The 19,037-nt window shown below is 46.2% G+C and overlaps 1 protein-coding gene across 1 annotated transcript; it reads left to right on the forward strand.

Annotated features, from left to right (window-relative positions):
- Window positions 1–6,843: 6,843 nt before the first annotated feature.
- On the forward strand, window positions 6,844–18,687 carry Arl10 (ADP ribosylation factor like GTPase 10). Its single transcript, XM_036188356.1, has 4 exons — window positions 6,844–7,108; window positions 7,586–7,784; window positions 10,848–11,023; window positions 16,574–18,687. Exons 1-4 carry the CDS (start codon window positions 6,926–6,928, stop codon window positions 16,745–16,747), a joined length of 732 nt encoding a protein of 243 aa, XP_036044249.1. The 5' UTR covers window positions 6,844–6,925; the 3' UTR covers window positions 16,748–18,687.
- Window positions 18,688–19,037: the final 350 nt, after the last annotated feature.

Raw genomic sequence — 19,037 nt, forward strand, 5'->3', positions numbered from 1 at the left:
AACTCGGACGGTGGTGGCGCACGCCTTTAATCCCAGCACTCGGGAGGCAGAGCCAAGTGGATCTCTGTGAGTTCGAGGCCAGCCTGGTCTACAAATCGAGTTCCAGGTCAGGCTCCAAAGCTACAGAGAAACCCTGTCTCAAAAAAACAAAACAAAAAAACAAAAAACTGCTCCCGGGAAAAAGCTGAAACATCTACCTTCAATTCTGCTCCAGGTCCAAGGTTTGCAGTCACCTCAGGGAGCAGTAATGGTTGGTGAAGGAAGGAAATCTTACATTCAGAGTCCAGCATTAGACTTTGCCCGCCTTCTGTTAGGACCATGAGTGCACCAGGAATTAAGGTATTCAGTAAATTCTATACTTGGTTTGTGAATAGCACAATTGAGTTGCAGTGTGACTTTTGGGAAAATATGCCCAGTTTTTTAATTCTTGCCCTTTTCTACTGCTAGGGAGGAGGACACATCACTATTAAGTTTCAAACCACGAACAAAAGGCTGAGGTACCTATTTAACATATCAAAGGGGACCTGGCCTCTGGTTTCTCCCAGCATCCCTCAGTTCCTGCCCTTTAAAGGTTATGGCCAGCCTCTACCCTGCACTCTGCTGTCCAGGAGCTAGGCTGCCCTTCCCCCAGAGGCTCTTCCCTATATAATCCAGACACGTTGATTACCCACCCCTTTTGTACCTTTGGCCTCCTGTCTGCTACACCCCTCTCTCCACTTGACCTAGTTCAGCCTGGCTATATCCACTCTGGACATCCCAGATGTCTCTGCCTCTGCCTGTGCTCTTATCTACAGTAAACTTTCTCCTCAACCATCCATACCTAGAAACAGTCATGTCCTTTTCTTTCCTTTTTATTTCTTTTTTTCATTCAATCACAAATCACAGAAAGGTTAAAATGGGGACTGGGGAGAAGGCTTGGTGATTAAAAGTCCTTCCAGAGGACCCAGGTTCAATTCCCAGCACCCACATGGCAGTTCACAAGTGTCTGTAACTCCAATTCAAGGGGATCCGACACCCTCTTATGGCCTCAGCATGCAAATGGCATACAAATGGCATACAAACATACATTCAGGCAAAAACACCCACACACATTTTAAAAACAAATATTTTTTTTTATTTTAAAATGTCCTAAAATCTACCTTATCTCTAATAGTCATATCTTATTGGATCCCCTGGAACTGTAATACAAGCACTTGTGAGGTGCCGTGTGGGTGCAGGGAATTGAACCTGGGTCCTCTGGGAGAGCAGCTAATGCTGGCATTCAGCCTCAGCTCTAGGATCAGATCTTGAGACAGGGAAGGAGCGTCAGCACAAGGAAAGAGTCTGACCACAGGTAGATTTGTACTCAAGTAGCCAATTAGCTCAAGCTGTCTTTATACTTTAACAGAGTTTTTCCTACCAGGCTTACATGAACAGTTATATTATTGGCTCCTTTTTTGTTTTGCTTTGTTTGTTTTTTCAAGACAGGATTTCTCTGTGTAGTTTTGGGGCCTGTCCTGGATCTTGCTCTGTAGACCAGACTAGCCTTGAACTCAAGAGATCCGCCTGGCTCTGTCACCCAGTACTGAGATTAAAGGCGTGCATCACCACCGCCTGGCTACTATTTTTGACTTTTAAGAAATATATCATATTTTAAGAAATACAGGGTTGGGGATTTAGCTCAGTGGTAGAGCACTTGCCTAGCAAGTGCAAGGCCCTGGGTTCAATCCTCAGCTCAAAAAAAAAAAAAAAAAAAAAACAAAGAAAGAAAGAAATACAGCCAGGAGGTGGTGGCACACACCGCCGTTAATCCCAGCACTCAGGAGGCAGAGGCAGACAGATCTCTGTGTGTTCAAGGCAAGGCTGGTCTACAGAGTGAGTTCCAGGAAAGGCACTAAAGCTACATAGAGAAACCCTGTCTAAAAAAAAAGAAAAAAGAGAGAGAGAAGAAAAAGAAAAAATACATTGCAATTATTATAAAAGCCCCATTGTTCCTCTTTATGGGTCTCCAAACACACTTTCCCACTCCCTACATAACCTTGTTCTAAACACAGAGTTCAGCATTTTTGCACGCTTAACTAAATACCAAGTCAGACACATCCTGCTCCACAGCACTTATGTCAGCTGGCAGCTACCTGTGGTTACAAAGTTAAAAAGTAACAAACACGGGTACAATGTTTAAAGGACAACAATATTCAAACCCTGACAATTCCTTCATGTCTGCAAGATAAGCTTTTTATCCAGTTCCTTTTTCTACAAGAGGGTCCCCTGTCTCAATCTCTCTGTAAAAGGCAGACTTTGATAAGGCCTTCTTTTCCCATCCCACTATACCATACTTCTTCTACCAATATAAGCTACCACATATGGTAAAGATGGATCTCTCCATCCCATACTTTACATTGCATTTTTCCCATTGGATCACACTAGATCCTATCATTGATTCTATGTGCTTGGTGTCCAGGGAACTTACTCTCAACAGTTGGCACTATGTGTATTCCTGAGGCTTTTTCCCTATTCTGTGTATGCATGCCTTACTCTCCTTTCCAGAACTGTGAGACATGGTTAATGTTCCAAGTGTTGTTTTCTCATATGTACTTAATCGTCTCCATTGAGTCAGAAAAGCTCCCAGACTTAGACATTGTAGTTAGTAATTCCAGATAAGAGATTTGAGAAACATTAGCTCACTGCTGAACCTTAGGGGAAAATATTCAAGAAAGAACAGAATTTCCAGGGCAAATTACAGCTGTTCCATGTGTGACAGACAAAATAAAACTAAAAACTGTAACATGAATCTTGCAGTGTCTTATTAATAAAAATATGGGAGCCAGGTATTGGGGTGAACACTGAAAGATCAGAGAAACAGAATCGGCCACAGCTAACCTCACCTTACCAACTTCTCAGCTGATCCTATTTCCTCAGACTGGAAGCCTCTGAGTCCTCGTCCAGAATGAATCTCAGCTGAACTGTTGCTCAAAAGCCTGAAAGCTTAACCAGGCTCTAGTTCCTGGTTCTCATGCCTTATATACCTTTCTGCTTCCTGCCATCATTTCCTGGGATTAAAGGCATGTGTCACCATGCCTGGCTGTTTCCGGTGTGGCTTTGGAATCAGGATCTCTGCCTTCAGAATGCTAGAATTAAAGGTGTGTGTGCCACTATTTTCTGGCATCTATATCTCTATATCTAGTGGTTGTTTTGTTCTCTGACCCCAGATAAGTTTATTAGGGTGCATAATATATTGGAAAACACAATATCAACACACACACAAAATAAACAAACAAACAAACAAAAACCAAAGGAATCAACAATACAATGAGAAAGAAAAGAGCCTGCAAACAGCATGAATTTTGCAAATTTGTACATTGTCCCCTGGACTACTGGTCCTTGCCAATTGAGAATCCGTTTCCACAGGTGCCTTGTCCCAAGGAAACCCACTGGACAGGTACTCAGTCATATGCTGATCCAAAACAAGGCTGCATGGCTTCCAACAAACCAGTCCTCTTAATCACAGAATCATCTCTCCAACCCTAATAAACATTTACAATTTTTGTTTTATTTTATATGTATTGGTGCTTGGCCCACATACATACATATGTGCATATGTGTGCCTGGTAACCATGGAGGCCAGAGAAGGCTATTGGAATCTCTGAAACTGGAGTTACAGACAGCTGAAAGCCTTTGAGGTACAGGGAACCAAACTGGGTCAACTGGAAGAGCATCCAGTGTTTTCAATGGTGAGCTATCTCTCCGTCCCTGCAAAACAAACCTATTTTAAAATAATTTATTTATTTTTATTTTATGTGCATTGATGTTTTGCTGCATGTATTACTGTGCTGCATGTATGACTGTGTGAGGATGTCAGATCTTGGAGTAACTAGGACCTTATCTTCCAGTCAGTGACAAACAGCTAGTGGGTACCAAGATAGATGCCTAGCATAAAATGGAGTTTCTTAAGCCATAACAAGGTGAGGTCAAAGAGAGGGGGTGTCACCAGTGGATGGAAGCCAAGATAGCTCCTGAAAGTCTTCAGTCTCAGGTCCAGTTTTGTTTATTTGTTTTTGTTTTTGTTTTTGTTTTTTTGGTTTGGTTTAGTTTTGGTTTTGATTTCTTGAGAAGTTTCTCTGTGTAGCCCTGGCTGAACAGGCTGGTCTTAAACTCAGGGATCCACCTGCCTCTGCCTCCTGAGTGCTAGGATTAAAGGCATACACCACTCAGCTTCAGGTCCAGTTTGCATTCTCATTTTCTACTATAAAACCATAAGGTGGGGGCAAGCAGGCAAGCAAACAGAAGCATAAAGTGGTGTTGTGGAATATTCCTTTACACTGTGTGAAGATGTGTGTGTCACTGTGATTGGTTTAATAAAGAGCTGAATGGCCATTAGCCATTCAGGAAGAGGTTAGGTAGGACTTCTGGCAACAAACTGGAAAGAAGAAAGGTGGAGTCACCAGCTGGAATCAGAGAGCACAACAGGGAAGAGGAGAGGGAAAAGCCACAGGTCATGTGGCAACACATAGATGAATAGAAATTGGTTAATTTAAGTTTTAAGAGCTAGTGGGACAAGCCTAAGCTATAGGCCGAGCTTTCATAATTAATAAGTCTCTGTGTCATTCATTGCTGGGAAGCCAATGGTCCTGATGAAAAAGTCCAACACAGGGTGACAGTTAGCTTTAGGCTTCTGTTTAGGCAGTTAGTTAGGTTTCAAGGTATATGTTACATGGACAGACATGATATTTTGTTTGTGCTCTAACTAATAAAGCTTGCCTGAAGATCAGTGTGGAGCTAAGCCACTAGTTAGCCATAGAAGCCAGGCAGTGGTGGCACACACCTTTAATCCCAGCACTTGGGATCTTATACCTTTAATCCCAGCACTGGGAAGATGGAGATAGGAAGTGATATGGCTGGGCAGAGAGAGGAATGTAAGGCAGGAGGAGACAGAAACTCAGTCCCCTTTCAGGCAGAGAATTTCGTAGAGTAAGAACTAGTGGCTGGCTGCTCTGCTTCTCTGATCTTTCAGCTTTTTATTAAAACCAATTAGGATTTGTGCTACAGACAGGTCTAAGCATTTGTTGTTAGGTAAATATGGGCTACAACTTATTGTGTTTTAGATATTGCTTCAGGTCATTCTGTTTCTGGTAGCCAAGTGAAGTCATGCTTGGCAACAAACAGTACAAGCAGTGCTTTAAGAAAATCTAATAATTGATCTTTTCTCCCTTATTCTGCTTCATAATGACCCCCAGGAATACATCTTCAGGGGCCTGGAAAGATGTTCATTAAAATAACAGGCAAGCTGTCAGGCGTGATGGTGCATGCCTTTAATCCCAGCACCAAGAAGGTGTGTGCATGTGTTCCAAGAAGACAGATACGGGTGTTGGATCCCCTAGAACTGGAGTTACAGACAGTTGTGACCAGCTATGTGGGTGATAAGAACCGAACTCACCGGACGGTGGTGGCACACACCTGTAATCCCAGCACTTGGGAGGCAGAGCCAGGCGGATCTCTGTGAGTTCAAGGCCAGCCTGGTCTACAAAGCAAGTTCCAGGACAGCCTCCAAAGCTACAGAGAAACCTTGTCTTGAACCCCCCCCCCCAAAAAAAAAAGAACCCAACTCCGGTGGGGCAGTGGTGGCACACACCTTTAATTCCAGCACTGAGGAGGCAGAGCCAGGTGGATCTCTGTGAGTTCAAGGCCAGCCTGGTCTACAAAGTGAGTTCCAGGAAAGGCACAAAGCCACACAGAGAAACTCTGTCTCCAAAAACAAAAACAAAAACAAACAAACAAACAAAAAATAACCACCCTCGGGTCCTCTGGAAGAGCAGTCTTAACCAGTAAGCCATCTCTCTACCTCCTATAGAAAAAAAAAAAATTAAATACGAGATAAGAACTTAAGATAGATGGGGAGTGGGGCTGGAGAGATGGCTCAGTGATTAAGAGCTCTGGCCGATCTTCCAGAGGACCCGGGTTCAATGTCTAGCACCCACATGTCAGCTCACAACTGCCTGTAGCTCTCGTTCCTGGGGATCTGATATCCTCACGTCAATGCACATAAAAAAAAAAAAAAAACCCTTAAAAAGGGGAGCAGCACAGATAAGTAGCCAAAAGGAAAGGGGATCCAACAAGGACAGAGCCTGGGACACAGAGAAATTGGCACTACAAGGAGTGTGTAGTGTGGGTAACTTTTAAAGAGAAAGGCGGGCCCAGCTGGACGCTAGGCTCTTTCCCATTATCCTGCAGCCACAGTGAGGAGCTAAGGGACTGCTGGAGCTTGAATCATTTTTTCCAGTTTCTCCTTCTGATTCGGAACCTGGAAATCTTGCTGTCTCTGGAAGTGGCTTACAAGATGATTGCTCTAAACTTTGATTCCACATACCTCACCGTGCACAGCACCGCAAGGAACCTTGGCCTCTAGGAGGCAACCAAAGGAGGGTTAGAAGCTGCTTCGAATTGAAAACTCCGGTTCTAGTTTCTTCTCCCACCCTACTGGCGTATGATCCCCTATGAAGAGCTTCGATTTTTCTCTGTGGTTCTGAGAGATATCCAAGTGATACCAGCTTGGGTTTGAACGTAAAACTAGATCACTGTACTAAGGTGCATCCTTAACACCTATGTCTCAGTGTTTCTTTCTCTGAAGTACTAAGGGGTGGGGATCAACAGACCCGCACAGCCTCGCGCCTCCCATACATGGCAAAGGGAGCAGAAAATCCACCCCGGGCTGAACCGAAAGATCTGACCATGCCCCCTACCCGGAAGGTCCGCCCCACCCGATCCACCCGATCCACCCCCCCCCCCCCCATCCCCATCCCCGCTGCTAGAAGCGCGCTGCCGTCGCAGGAAGCAGTGCATTGTGGGGCTTGTAGTGTGGCGCGGTCGGGCGGGTGGGCGCGGCCACAGCACCATCTTCTGCGGCTGGCTGGTCGGCTTTGCGCCGGCCCCAGCGACGCTCCCTGGCCAGATGGCGCCGCGGCCGTTGGGCCACTTGGTGCTGACTCTGGGTGGCGCCGCGGCGGTGCTGGGCTCGGTGCTCTTTATTCTTTGGAAAGCTTACTTCGGCCGCGGTCGGGAGCGGCGCTGGGACCAGGGCGAGGCCTGGTGGGGCGCGGAAACCGCCCGCCTCCCTCAGTGGGACGAATGGGAGGTGAGTGTGGCGAGCCGCCGAGGGCTGGGCGGCCTGCGCTTGCTGGGAGCGCGGGGTGCTAGTGCCAGGGCCTGGACCATGCCAGCCAGGCGTCGGGTTTCGGCAGCTCTGAGGGCGCGGCAGCAGCCTGCCTGGCACCTGCGCAGTGGCGCCGCCCCGGGGGATGCCGGGTAGAGCCCTCAGGCCCTGTGCGTCTGACCCTGAGGCCTCGGGAATGGCGTGGCGCTTACAGACGGAGGAAGCCCAGGATCGGCGATGGGGAAGAATGTGCCCGAGGTCACTAGGAGTCAAACAGGAAAGTGAGGTGTTTTCAGTCCAGACCTCGAAGGGCGGCTCCTGCCCTGCTATTCCAGGCCATACCTGCCTGCCCTGGGGTGCGTGGGGGCGGGCATGGGCACCGGCGGGCCTTGGGTGTCCCTAGGGAAGGAAGAGTGAGGAGGGGTGTTGGAGACTGCAGCCTTGATCTCTGTCCCGCAGCCCGAGGACGAGGAAGATGAGCCAGCGTTGGAGCAGCTGGAGCAGCGGGAAGTGCTGGTGCTAGGCTTAGATGGCGCTGGGAAGAGCACGTTCCTGCGCATGCTGTCTGGGAAGCCTCCACTGGAAGGCCACGTCCCCACCTGGGGCTTCAACTCTGTGAGGCTGCCCACCAAGAATTTCGAGGTGGACCTGTTAGAGAGTGAGCAAGGGACCCCTTCTCCTCCTCATCGCTGTTGGCCGGGCCTAGATTCTTTGGGGGAGTCTGTAAAATGCCTAAGCAGGACATTTCCCCTTTATGAAATCCTTCCTGCTCCTTTCCAGGGCACAAGATACAGAACATTCTGGCATTTTGGATTCTTCCTTTTCCGGTGTCTCTAATGGCCCTCTTACCCTTAACCACACGTGCCTTACATTCACAGACTCACAGCTAAGGGTTCATATGCCAAGCACTTGACAGGCATTGCTGATAAAGTACCCCAAACATCCTCATCAGTCTCTACTCAGTTAGTCTGCTTAGAGGGTGCTTGTAGAAGTGGGTAAATCATGAAAAGTCCCCAGCTTTCCTGTGTTCTAATGCAGAAGGGCCTCCTCCAGGCCCTTAGGAAGGGACTTGTTTCTTACCTCCTCTGCTTGGCATGCGCTGTTCCCTCTGCTTGGAATGCTTGATAAATTCCTGTTACTCATTCTTTAAACTGTGGTTTCTTTTCTTCCATTATTTAAGGGTTTTTGTTTATTTGTTTTAATTTTGTTGTTGTTGTAATGCTTAATAACTACAGTTACTCCTTTTTTTTTTTTTTTTTCCTGGTTTTTGGTTTTTTCGAGACAGGGTTTCTCTGTGTAGCTTTGCGCCTTTCCCAAAACTCACTTGGTAGCCCAGGCTGGCCTCGAACTCACAAAGATCTGCCTGGCTCTGCCTTCCGAATGCTGGGATTAAAGGTGTGCACCACCACCTGGCCAGTTACTCATTCTTTAAACTGTAGTTTCTTCCATTATTTAGGGGTTTTGTAGTTTTGTTTGTTTTGAGGTGGTCTCAGAGTGTTAGGCTGTTCTTGAACTCTTGGACCCCCTTCTGCACCTTCTGAGTGTTGGGGTTTCAGGTCCATACCACCATGACCAATTCTCAATTGCAGTTTGTGAAGACATCCTTTGGAGCTTCCCCTGGCTCTGTCCTGACTCCGGGTCCCCTTCTGCACAGTGTTTGTCCCTGGTGAGGCTGCGAGCACCCTGGTCACAGGCTGATGCCATCTACTCTGGCCCGAAGACCTTCAGTAGGTGTCTGAGGGCTTACTGAGTGAGTGATCAGAGAGAGGATTGAGGAGCCTACCGTCAGTCCTAGACTTCTTGGGATTTTGAAAGGGGGTGAGTATGGAGAAGGCGGCAGTTCTTGGCAACCTAGGTCTAGCCTTGGTCTTTGAGGAAGCAGTGAGGGCACTTCCAGCCACAGGACTAAAACCATGAGGAGCAGATGTGTTCATGAAGTACTGGGTAACAGAATTGAGCTTTTGGAGCCCTACGCTTGGCCTGAGTGGGCTTCTTTCTCTGGTCTTTGGCACTGTGGTCTGGCCAGCCCTGGCCACACCTTTCTCCTTGGTTGTAGCAAAGCTGATATTTACTTAAGGCTTTGAATCTCCCTGATAACGAATTTCCTGTCTCTTCTTGTGCCACGGATATGAGTTCAGTGAGGATACTACCTGACAGAAACAGTGTTCTTTTCCCCACCCATATGAGAAGGTGTTTTCGTGTGCCTGTGTTCTGACAGCTAACCGTCCAGGCTCAGTGGAATTCCTCATCTGGGATTTGAACCTAGATTGCTGTCAGGCATGGTGGCTCACTCCTCTCATTCCAGCACGTAGGAGGCCATGGCAGGGAAGTTGCCACAAGTTTCAGTCCAGCCTGTCTGTATAGTGAGATCCAGTCTCAACTCAACAACAGAAAAAAATCCCACATTTCTAATTACGTCCCAGAGCTTTTCTCCCCGACAGCAGTCCCTTCATGGTCTCAGCATTCTGGCCTGGGGTCCGCCTGAGAACACACGCTTTGGGCATAATTGGTAAGGGGACAAATTCAATACCAGTGACACTTTGCTTAACTCACCTACGAAGTCTGGTGTGTTGGTTCTGCCACTGTGCCTGTGTGGCCTGCCTCTCCTTCTCCCTCTGTTGCTGCCTGCTTCAAGCGCTTCCACCTCCCCCATCAGGCCTGCAGTTGCTTCCTCATAGCTCTTCCTACTTCTGCCCTCAGTGTCGGCTGCTGGACCGGGAAGGGCAGCTTCTGTCCTTTCTCCTCTTGCTTCTGGAGGTACCTTACCACATTGCTTTCTCTTTCTCACATACATGGAACTTGTTCTTTGCTCTGCCTAAGATGCTTTCTTTTGCTTATTCCATGGCCAGCTCTTCCTCAGCCTCTGCTCAGCTCACATCCAGCCTCCTTGAGACATTTCCAGACAACCACAGCCTGTAGCCACTTTCCCATGTTCTGATTGCTTGCTTTCTAGAGTGTCGTATCTGATGGCCTGGTCCACTCTGGTAAGGGAGGAGTTCCTTGAGAGCAGGACCCAGCCTTCTCATTTCTGTATCCCCAGCACCCAGATCAGTGCTTGGCACCTGGTAAGCACTCAGTAAATACTTGATGAGTGCCTGCTATGTGCCAAGGCATTGTGCTGAGGCTTTGGGGGGATTTAGAGTGGACAGGTAATAGAGGCAGAACCAGAGTGGGATGCAGGGCAACCACGGGAAACTGAGCAGAGGGGCACAAAGGAGCAGAAAGGCAGCCCAGGTACAGACACTATGTGGGTAACCTTGTTCAGTGTGACTTCGAACAGTGTTTCCAAGAGAAAGGAGGACAAGCATGAATGGGGACTGAGTTGAGAATGGCAGTACACTGGCAAGGCTTCTAGACATCGGGATCCCGACTTCTTATCATAGTTACCACTGACAGCGAAGAAGCTAGGAACTGGTAAGAGGCAAGGCAGCCCAAGACAAGACAGCCAGTGGCTAACACTTGTAGAGCACTATGCCAGTCCTGTGAAGGGGCTATCACAGACAGCCTTTGGGGTCTGCTGAGACCTCTTGGCTCAGTAAAAAGTGACCAACACACAAAGGTAGTAGCCTCTCTTAAGAGAGCTGGCTGGCTCTGGATTATAGTGCTTTCTTTGTCCCTGGCTAGTGGAACTTAGGAGCTCGGGGGGGGGGGGTGGGGGCTGTGGATAGAGACAGGCCACAGGGAGCTCTGGGCTCTGAGCTGGCCCTTGGCCTCTCTTCAGTTGGTGGCAGCCAGAACCTGCGCTTCTACTGGAAGGAGTTTGTGAATGAGGTGGACGTGCTGGTGTTCATGGTGGACTCGTCTGATCGGCTACGGTTGCCCTGGGCTCGGCAGGAACTACAGAAACTGCTGGACAGGGACCCTGATCTGCCTGTTGTCATAGTGGCCAACAAACAGGTGAGAATTTCGGGAGATGGGCTGAAGCCAGTTGGACTTCTCACAAATACCTGGGCATGGTATGGGGGTACATAGAAGGACTAGAGCCTAAGCTCCATGTCCAGAGAGTACCTGAAATACTGTTCCCACCCCTTCCACTTCTCATCTTTCCCAGCCTAACTTGTGTCGTTTCTCCTTGTCTCCCTCTTCTGCAACTCAGGAGAGATGCAAGAAATAGTTATTAAGAACTTACTATATACCAGGTGTAGTTCCGATTACTTGTTTTTCTGAATTTTTGAGACAGGGTTTCCAGCACTTAGATAGGTGGATTATGCAGCCCAGGCTGACCTGGAATTCATAAATCTATCCCTACCCACGTGCTGAAATTGTAGTTGTACACCACCACACCTGGCTCAAATGGCATTTATTGGCCTTATCCAAGACAGAATACTGTTTCCACTTCACAAGTGGGGACTCTACAGCTGGGGTTGGGGGTAATCTCCACAGGGACACACAGGGTGGTGGAGCTGGAATGCTTGTTTCTAGAACCATCCTGCTCCTGCACTAAGCTGAAAGGTGACAAGAAATGGGGTACATTAAGTAATATGAGTGCATAGTTTTGGGACACAGTGTGAACACCTGACAGCCATCACCCCACTTCAGTCTGGATACACCCCATGACAGGCTCTGCTGTCTCTAAATGCCTGAAGTTACTAGAGATTTTCCTCAGAGTTTGTGTTATTGAGCTGGAGTGGAACTCAGTGGTAAGATGCTTGTTTAGTATGCATGAGTCCCTGGGTTCTGAACTCCCAACCTGCACAGCTCCTCTGTAAGAAAAGATTTGTCCTTGACACTATATCTTTCTTGGGTCTAGAGGGCTGTCTTGGGTCCAGCAGCCCTCAGGATTACAGACAGACTTTATGTGCCATCCTCAACTCCAGGGCAACTGCCACAGGCAGTGTTCCTTGGGGTTTGTGCCAGTGTTTCTGACTTGTCTCTTTGATCTCAGATTTACCCTGCCTGTCGTGGGACACTTGATAATTATATATAAATATGGCTACCACTTGTCCTAGTATACCTGGGACAGTTCCCATTTATGCCTGTTCTGGTCTAACTTTTTTGTTTGTTTTTGTATTTTTGAGACAGCGTCTTGATATGTAGTCCTGGCTGTCATGGAGCTTGATATATAGACCAGGCTGGTCTCAAACCTAGGGAGATCCACCAGCCTCTCTTTCCCAAGTGCCTGGCCCTAGTGCCACGATTAATGGTGTCTTAGGGCCTTAGAAATACTTTGTTGTCTTTTAAAAAATATTTTATAGCATTTTGAACCAACTGCAGGTACTTTAGTTACTTTTCTGTTTCTGTGAAGAGACACTGTGATCAAGGTGACTTAAGAGTAGTATATTGCTTACAGTTTCACTTTTGAAATCTTGAAAACTACCACCACCACACTTTCTCCTACCAAGCCATACCACCTAATCTGTCCCAAACAGTTTTACTAACCTTGGACCGAGCCTTCAAATATATGAGTCTATGGGAACCGTTTTCATTCAAATCACCACAGAAGGCAAAAAGTAAGGACCTTGTGTACAGATTGCTCCAAGAATCTTGAGCCAGTGATGAAACTCAAAGGTACCATCACCAACTACAGTATTTTAGTAACCTTTTCCCTCACCCCCACCCAAGCTAGATTGTCTGGAAGTTACCCCACCATATGATCTTACATAATAGGTATAACACGAAATTGTTAAATGGTCTTTTACCAAAAACCTGGTACCAGATACTAGTGTAAATGCTGAAAGATTGGAGAGACAAAGGAACAAGCCACAGCCACCACCTCTTACCTCACCAACAACTTAGCCTGAAAAACCTCTAGTTCCTGTCTCCTCACACCTTTCTCCGCCCAGCCATCACTTCCCAGGATTAAGGGTATGTTTCCCATGCAAAGGCAAGAGATCTCAAGTGCTGGCATTAAAGGCGTGTGATTCCCAAGTACTGGGATTATAGGTGCCAGCCAATACTCTGTTTCCTAAACTGAGTCAATCTCATGTGGTCCAGGATTGCTTTTAACTCTGAGATGAGTGCTAGGATTAAAGGTGTATGCCACCGCTGCCTGACCTCTTATGTTTAATATAGTGGCTGTTCTGTCCTCTGATCTTCTGGCAAATTATATTAGGATACACAATATATCATCAACACATTTCCCCTTTTTTGTCTAAAATAATAAATAATAAAAGAACATTATAACTAATATAAGAAAAATCATATATGCTGAGCTGCAGTGGCACATGCCTTTAATCCCAGCACTGAGGAGGCAGAGCCAGGCAGGTCTCTGTGAGTTCAAGGCCAGCCTGGTCTTCAGAGTGAGATCCAGGACAGGCACCAAAACTACATGGAGAAACCCTGTCTCAAAAAAACAAAAAGTTCATAATCGATCTCCTAATTTGCACCTTTTGGGGTCTAATTTTTTTGTAGATCTATTTTATATCCTAAGTAATAGAATCTCCTCTGTGTCTCTTTTCAGGAACAATTTGTAAGCCCCAACAAGGCAAATTTTTCTTTACTTCTTCAAACATTCTTTCTGAAGTATCTACATTTGAATCAGCTAGTAAAATGTCATCCATGGAGCTGGGTAGTAGTGGTGCATGCCTCTAATCCCAGCATTCAGGAGGCAGATGCAGGTGGATCTCTGAGTTTGAGGGCAGCCAGTCTACAGAGCGAGTTCCAGGTCAGCCTCCAAAGCTACACAGAGAAACCCTGTCTCAAAACCCCCACCCCCCAAAAAAAATGTCCATATAATGGTAAACTATAGATTGAGGAAATTGTTTATGTATTCCAACAGCATCATACAAAATATTGGCACAGGATTGGGCTATTTAATAGTCCCTGTGGGAGAACCTTCCATTGATATCTCTTAACAGGCTGAGAATTATTATAAGAAGGCACCATGAAGGCAATCTTTTCTCTGTCTTTTTCTTCTAAGACTATAGAAAAGAAACAGTCTTTTAAATCAATAACTGTAAGAGGCCATAACTTAGGTAACAGAGAAAGCAAAGGAATTCCAGATTGTAGAGAGCCCATTGGCTGAATTACCTTGTTAACAGCTCTGTTACCATTCTCCACTTACCAGATTTCTTTTTAATAGCAAATACAGGAGAATTCCAAGGGCTGGTTGATTCTTCAATATGCTGAGCATTTAACTACTCTTGTACCAGCTGTTCTAAGGCCTGTAAATTTTCTGTTGTTAAAGGCCATTGCTGAACCCATCCAGGCTTTTCTGTTAACCTAAAGGTAGGGCTGTTGGTGTCTTTGAAATATCAAAGCTGTTGTGCCCTGTTCTTGTACTGTCTGGATGGTTGGTGACTGTTCTTTATAATACCTTCTAATACTTCTCTCAGAAACATATGTTAGTTTATGGCTTGTTTCTGAGATTGGAGGAATGTTAACCTGGCTATTCCATTGTTGTAATAGATCACATCCCCATAAATTCATAGCTATATTAGCCACATATGACTAATTTTTCTCTCTGTCCTTCTGGCCCTATACATTTGACCCATCTTGCACTTAAGATAATAAAAGCTCCACATTTACCTCCTTAAGTGGCCAATTTTGATGCCAAAATTCTGGTGGAATTATTATATCCGCACCTGTGTCTATAAGACCTTCAATGAGAACGTCATTTATTTGAATTTTTAATTTTGGTCTTTGTTCATTTATAGAAGTTTGCCCAAAAATTAACTTTATGGTTCTCCTGGATTTTTTGTTCTGTCTTCTATAGCTGTTCTATCACCCCGAGCAATATGGTTTTTTATAATAGGTATTAGGTTCCTTAATTGCTCTGCGAAGAAGTTTCTTCCTTGGCCATGGTGACAGAAAAGGACTGAACTGAATTTGACATGGGGTCTTCAAGAGGCCCCTCAGGGAGTTTCCCGACGACAAAGGATCACCTTGGCTGTTCCTTGTTGATCTACATTTGTTAGTACAATGTCTGCCTTTACCACACATTATGCATACTCCAGAAGGGAGGGTCATTTTATTAGGATTATTTCTAGCAAAAACATTGTTTCTAGGAATGGCCTGTTTACAGTCCCTTTTTAGGTGATCTTGTTTGCTGCAGTTGAAATATCTGACATTACTATTTTTCTTCAAATTCTGGAAATCACCTCTCCTATCCAAGCATCATCATGATCATGAGATTGAATATTTATTGTAGCTCGGATCCATTCCTCCAAGGGTGTTGATCTTGCCTTTAATGGCCTATTTATCCTTTTGTATTGTATATTGGCATTTTAAAGAGCCAGAGATTTCACCTGCGCATCGGCAGTACATGCCTTTAATGTCAGTACTCGGGAGGCAGAGCCAGGCGGATCTTGGTGAGTTTGAGGCTAGCCTGGTCTACAGAGTGAGATCCAGGACAGGCACCAAAACTACACAGAGAAACCCTGTCTTCAAAAAAACAAACAAGGGGTTGAGGGTTTAGCTCAGTGGTAGAGCACTTGCCTAGCAAGCACAAGGCCCTGGGTTCGGTCCTCAGTTGGGGGGGGGGGCAGGGAACAAACAAACAAAAAGGCAGAGATTCAATTATCTGTCTAGCTTCTGAATTTGGTATCATATTTACTGCTGAAGTCAGTCTATGTAAGAAATCAGTGCCGGTTTCTTTTGGACCCTGTATAACTTTGTAAATAACTCAATTTTCTTTAATTCTGTCCCAAGCAGTCAAGGCTGCCATGCAGCATAAAGCTAGCGTGTGGTCATCATATAAAAATTGTCTTTGTGTATCAGCATATTGCCTTCTCTAAGAAGTCAGTATAAGAAATGAACAGTGGTGTTACATGCTTTTAGTCCCAGCAGATCACTTGAGTTCAAGGCTAGCCTCCTCTACAGAGTTGGTTCCAGGACAGTCAGGGCTACACAGAGAAATAGTCTTTAAAGAAAAAAAAGAAGCAGCAGCAGCAGCTGGGCAGTGGTGGTGCACACCTTTAATCCCAGCACTCACCTTTAATCCCAGCTCTCGGGAGGCAGAGCCAGGTGGATCTCTGTGAGTTCGAGGCCAGCCTGGTCTCCAAAGTGAGTTCCAGGAAAGGCACAAAGCTACACAGAGAAACCATGTCTCAAACCCCTCCCCCCAAAAAAAAGAAAGAAAGAAAAGAAAAAATGGAGGGATTCCAAAAGGATCAAAAATTTGGTCATCAACATGAATTTGGAACCTAACTCTGCCATTTATCACTTTTCCTGGAACTAAATGGCTGAACCAACTTCCTTATCACTTAAGTGGGCTGTGAGAATCAGAGACTTGGTAGGCAGATGCCCATCTAACAAGTAGGAAGGGCTCTACTTCTTACCACACTGGTGGATGATTCCCTGAAAAGGGGGTGCCACAAAGAGTCAGGATGAAGGAGGGCACTGGGTTTCTTCCATGGGATCTAGAAGTTCCTCCTGGGATTGTAGTGTCTTGCTTCCCCCCTCCTCCCCCCAGTAATAGCTGAACATTTATGTCTTTCATGGATGACAAGGGTGGTATCCCACCACAAGCATTGTCTGACAGCCATGTTGCACTTGTGTTCATTGCAGGACCTGAGCGGGGCCATGAGTATGGTGGAGCTACAGCAGGAGCTGGGCCTACTTTCCAGTGACAACCAGAGGGAGGTTTTCCTCTTGGGAGCCAGCATTGCCCCTGCAGGATCTGGCTTTGGGGAACCCGGCACTGTGCACATCTGGAAACTGCTCTTGCAGCTTCTCTCCTAAGCTGGAGCCACCTCTTACTGCCCAGCTATGGAGACCACAGTTCTGCTTCCTCGTGCATCTTCATTGCCAGCCCTGGCCTTGGGCAGGAGCATTGTAGCAACACCTCCTTTGTCCCCTCAAGAGCAAGGCCAGAACCATGCAGAAGCCTTCCTGATGAGGTGCACATGGGGCAGGAGATGTAAGGCAGAGGAGAGATGGTGACTGCCTCACCTAAGGCCATAGTGTAGCTCCAGCTCCCCTTGCCTTCCTACACAGTGTGATGCTCAGTGGGCTTAGTGCTCCCTCACTGCCACTCCCACTAGTTGAAGAACCTGTGTGGGCTTCACAGGTCTCCCATTTCACTGTTCACTCCTGGTGACATCATACTTTTTCTACATGGTAAGGTTCTGGGTGGAGCACAGTAAATCCTTGCTCCCAGGCCCTCATCCTCTAGCCCGTGCTTTGTCTGTGGCCTTGTGTTTCTGCCTTCCTGGCCCCAGGGCCATCATTTTTAAGTGGAGGTAATTGCCTAGCTTTTTTCTAAATGCCAGCCCTGGCAATGCCAAATGAGGATCACCCTGAACACTTTATTAAAGAATACTCTGACCACCTCCCTACTGTTAAGGCCTGGCCTGCCAGCCTTTATTGACCACAAAGTACAGTTCACCACACAGGTGAAGGACGGTTTTCCCCAGGTCTGGAGACAACCTGCTGCTTTTGTACTAACTGTGCCAATGCCCATGTTTATATAAGTCTAGAGAAGGAAGCAGCCTGAGTACTGGAACAAGACTGGAGTTGGGAGAGGGGCTATTTATTCATTTATTTATCTATTTATTTATTTATTTATTTATCAAAGGAATAGGCCAAAGTTCAAGGTTCTGTTTCTGGGTGCTGAAATCAAAACCCTAGATTGTCATAGAAATCTTGAGAACCATCTGGAATCATGATGGACAGTGAGGAAACCTATGGGTATCAATGGAGACAGAACTGTAGCTTCCCCCTCTCCCAACCTGGCCGGAGACCATAATTGGAGACAAGTACTTAAAGGGAACCTAGTACTTAGATTCTAGCATATGGCCCAGGACACAGAACAGGTCTAGTAGAAGAGCTGTCAGCGTGGACTTGGGCACATCATCAAGCCTTCTGGGACCTTTATTTGCCAGCAAAGCAGAGAATGAGGTTCTGTGTTCTCTGCAATGAACATTCCATGACTGGTGATAACCAGTGCAGACGGTCTGTGTTGACACTGGTGCAAGCAAAGGGGCCTTTGGTCTGCCAGGGCTGTTGAGAGAACACCAACAGACTGCTTGCCTTCCAGGCTGTATCCCTGCTTTTCTCCTTTTTGAGACAGTGTTGCTCTAGCCCATGCTGCCTTGAATTCATGGCAGTCAGCCTTCCATTTGTTGGGATTGCAGGAAGCATTGGGCCATCATGCCTAGCTTTTCAGTTTGCATTTTGAAAATAGGTTTGCCAATTGCCCAACATAAAACCTGGGAAGTGGAAAGCTTCCAAGATGAAGTGAGCAAAGTCATCAGAAGAGAGGCCCACTGTGCCCTTGGACTCCTGCCCATGAGGATGGAAATACCACAAGACAAATCAGTCTCTCTGTGCCATTGACTCCCACCCATGAGAATGGAATTGCCACAAGACAAATCAGTCTTGCTAGAACTGTTTTCTGCTTTTGTATTAAATATTTAAGGAATGACTTGGATTTTAGAGTATTTGAAATTTTGTTGGCTACTTTTCACCTTGTCATTAGAAAGGTGAGAAACTTGTATCATTGTTCTAAGGATTCCACCTTATTTTCCAGTGCTTAAATCTTACCTTGGAATCACACTTGTTGAGAGGGATCCTTTTTCCTGATTTAAAGTCCTTTGTCTAATGAGTATCATGTATAGTTGTCATATTCCCCAGGTGAAGGGGATGAATTTCAGAATAAAGAGTTTCACTGTGTCTATTTACCCGAGGCCAGGCCTAGTGGTCCGTGGTCCCAGTTACTTGGGAGAAGGCACAGTTGAGGTCTGCCTTGTTTACAGAGTGATTTCAGAGACAGCCTGGACATTAGGTGAGATCTTGACTCAAAAAGACAGGCCTGTGAGGTGGCTCAGTAGACAACTTGCCATGAAAGCCTGATGGTGACCTGAGTTTGGTAGAGTGCTTGCCTAGCAGGTACTAGGTTCAGATCCCCAGTACTAGAAAAAACCAACAAACCACATAACTACTTTCTAGACCTTCTGTACTTAGTAGTTTGGGAGGAATTGCCAACATTACAAGCCACCTGCAGGCTATCTATAGTATCCACCTACCATGG

Source organism: Onychomys torridus, chromosome 5 (genome assembly GCF_903995425.1).
Source record: "Onychomys torridus chromosome 5, mOncTor1.1, whole genome shotgun sequence".
Taxonomy (NCBI): Eukaryota; Metazoa; Chordata; class Mammalia; order Rodentia; family Cricetidae; genus Onychomys; species Onychomys torridus.

What these genes read in the sequence shown, in the direction of transcription:
- Arl10 (XM_036188356.1), top strand. Translation starts at nt 6,926, where the DNA reads ATGGCGCCGCGGCCGTTGGGCCACTTGGTGCTGACTCTGGGTGGCGCC. An exon ending in CGAGGTGGACCTGTTAGAGA is followed by an intron (nt 7,785 to 10,847) that starts GTGAGCAAGGGA and finishes GCCTCTCTTCAG; the next exon opens with TTGGTGGCAGCCAGAACCTG. An exon ending in TCATAGTGGCCAACAAACAG is followed by an intron (nt 11,024 to 16,573) that starts GTGAGAATTTCG and finishes TGTTCATTGCAG; the next exon opens with GACCTGAGCGGGGCCATGAG.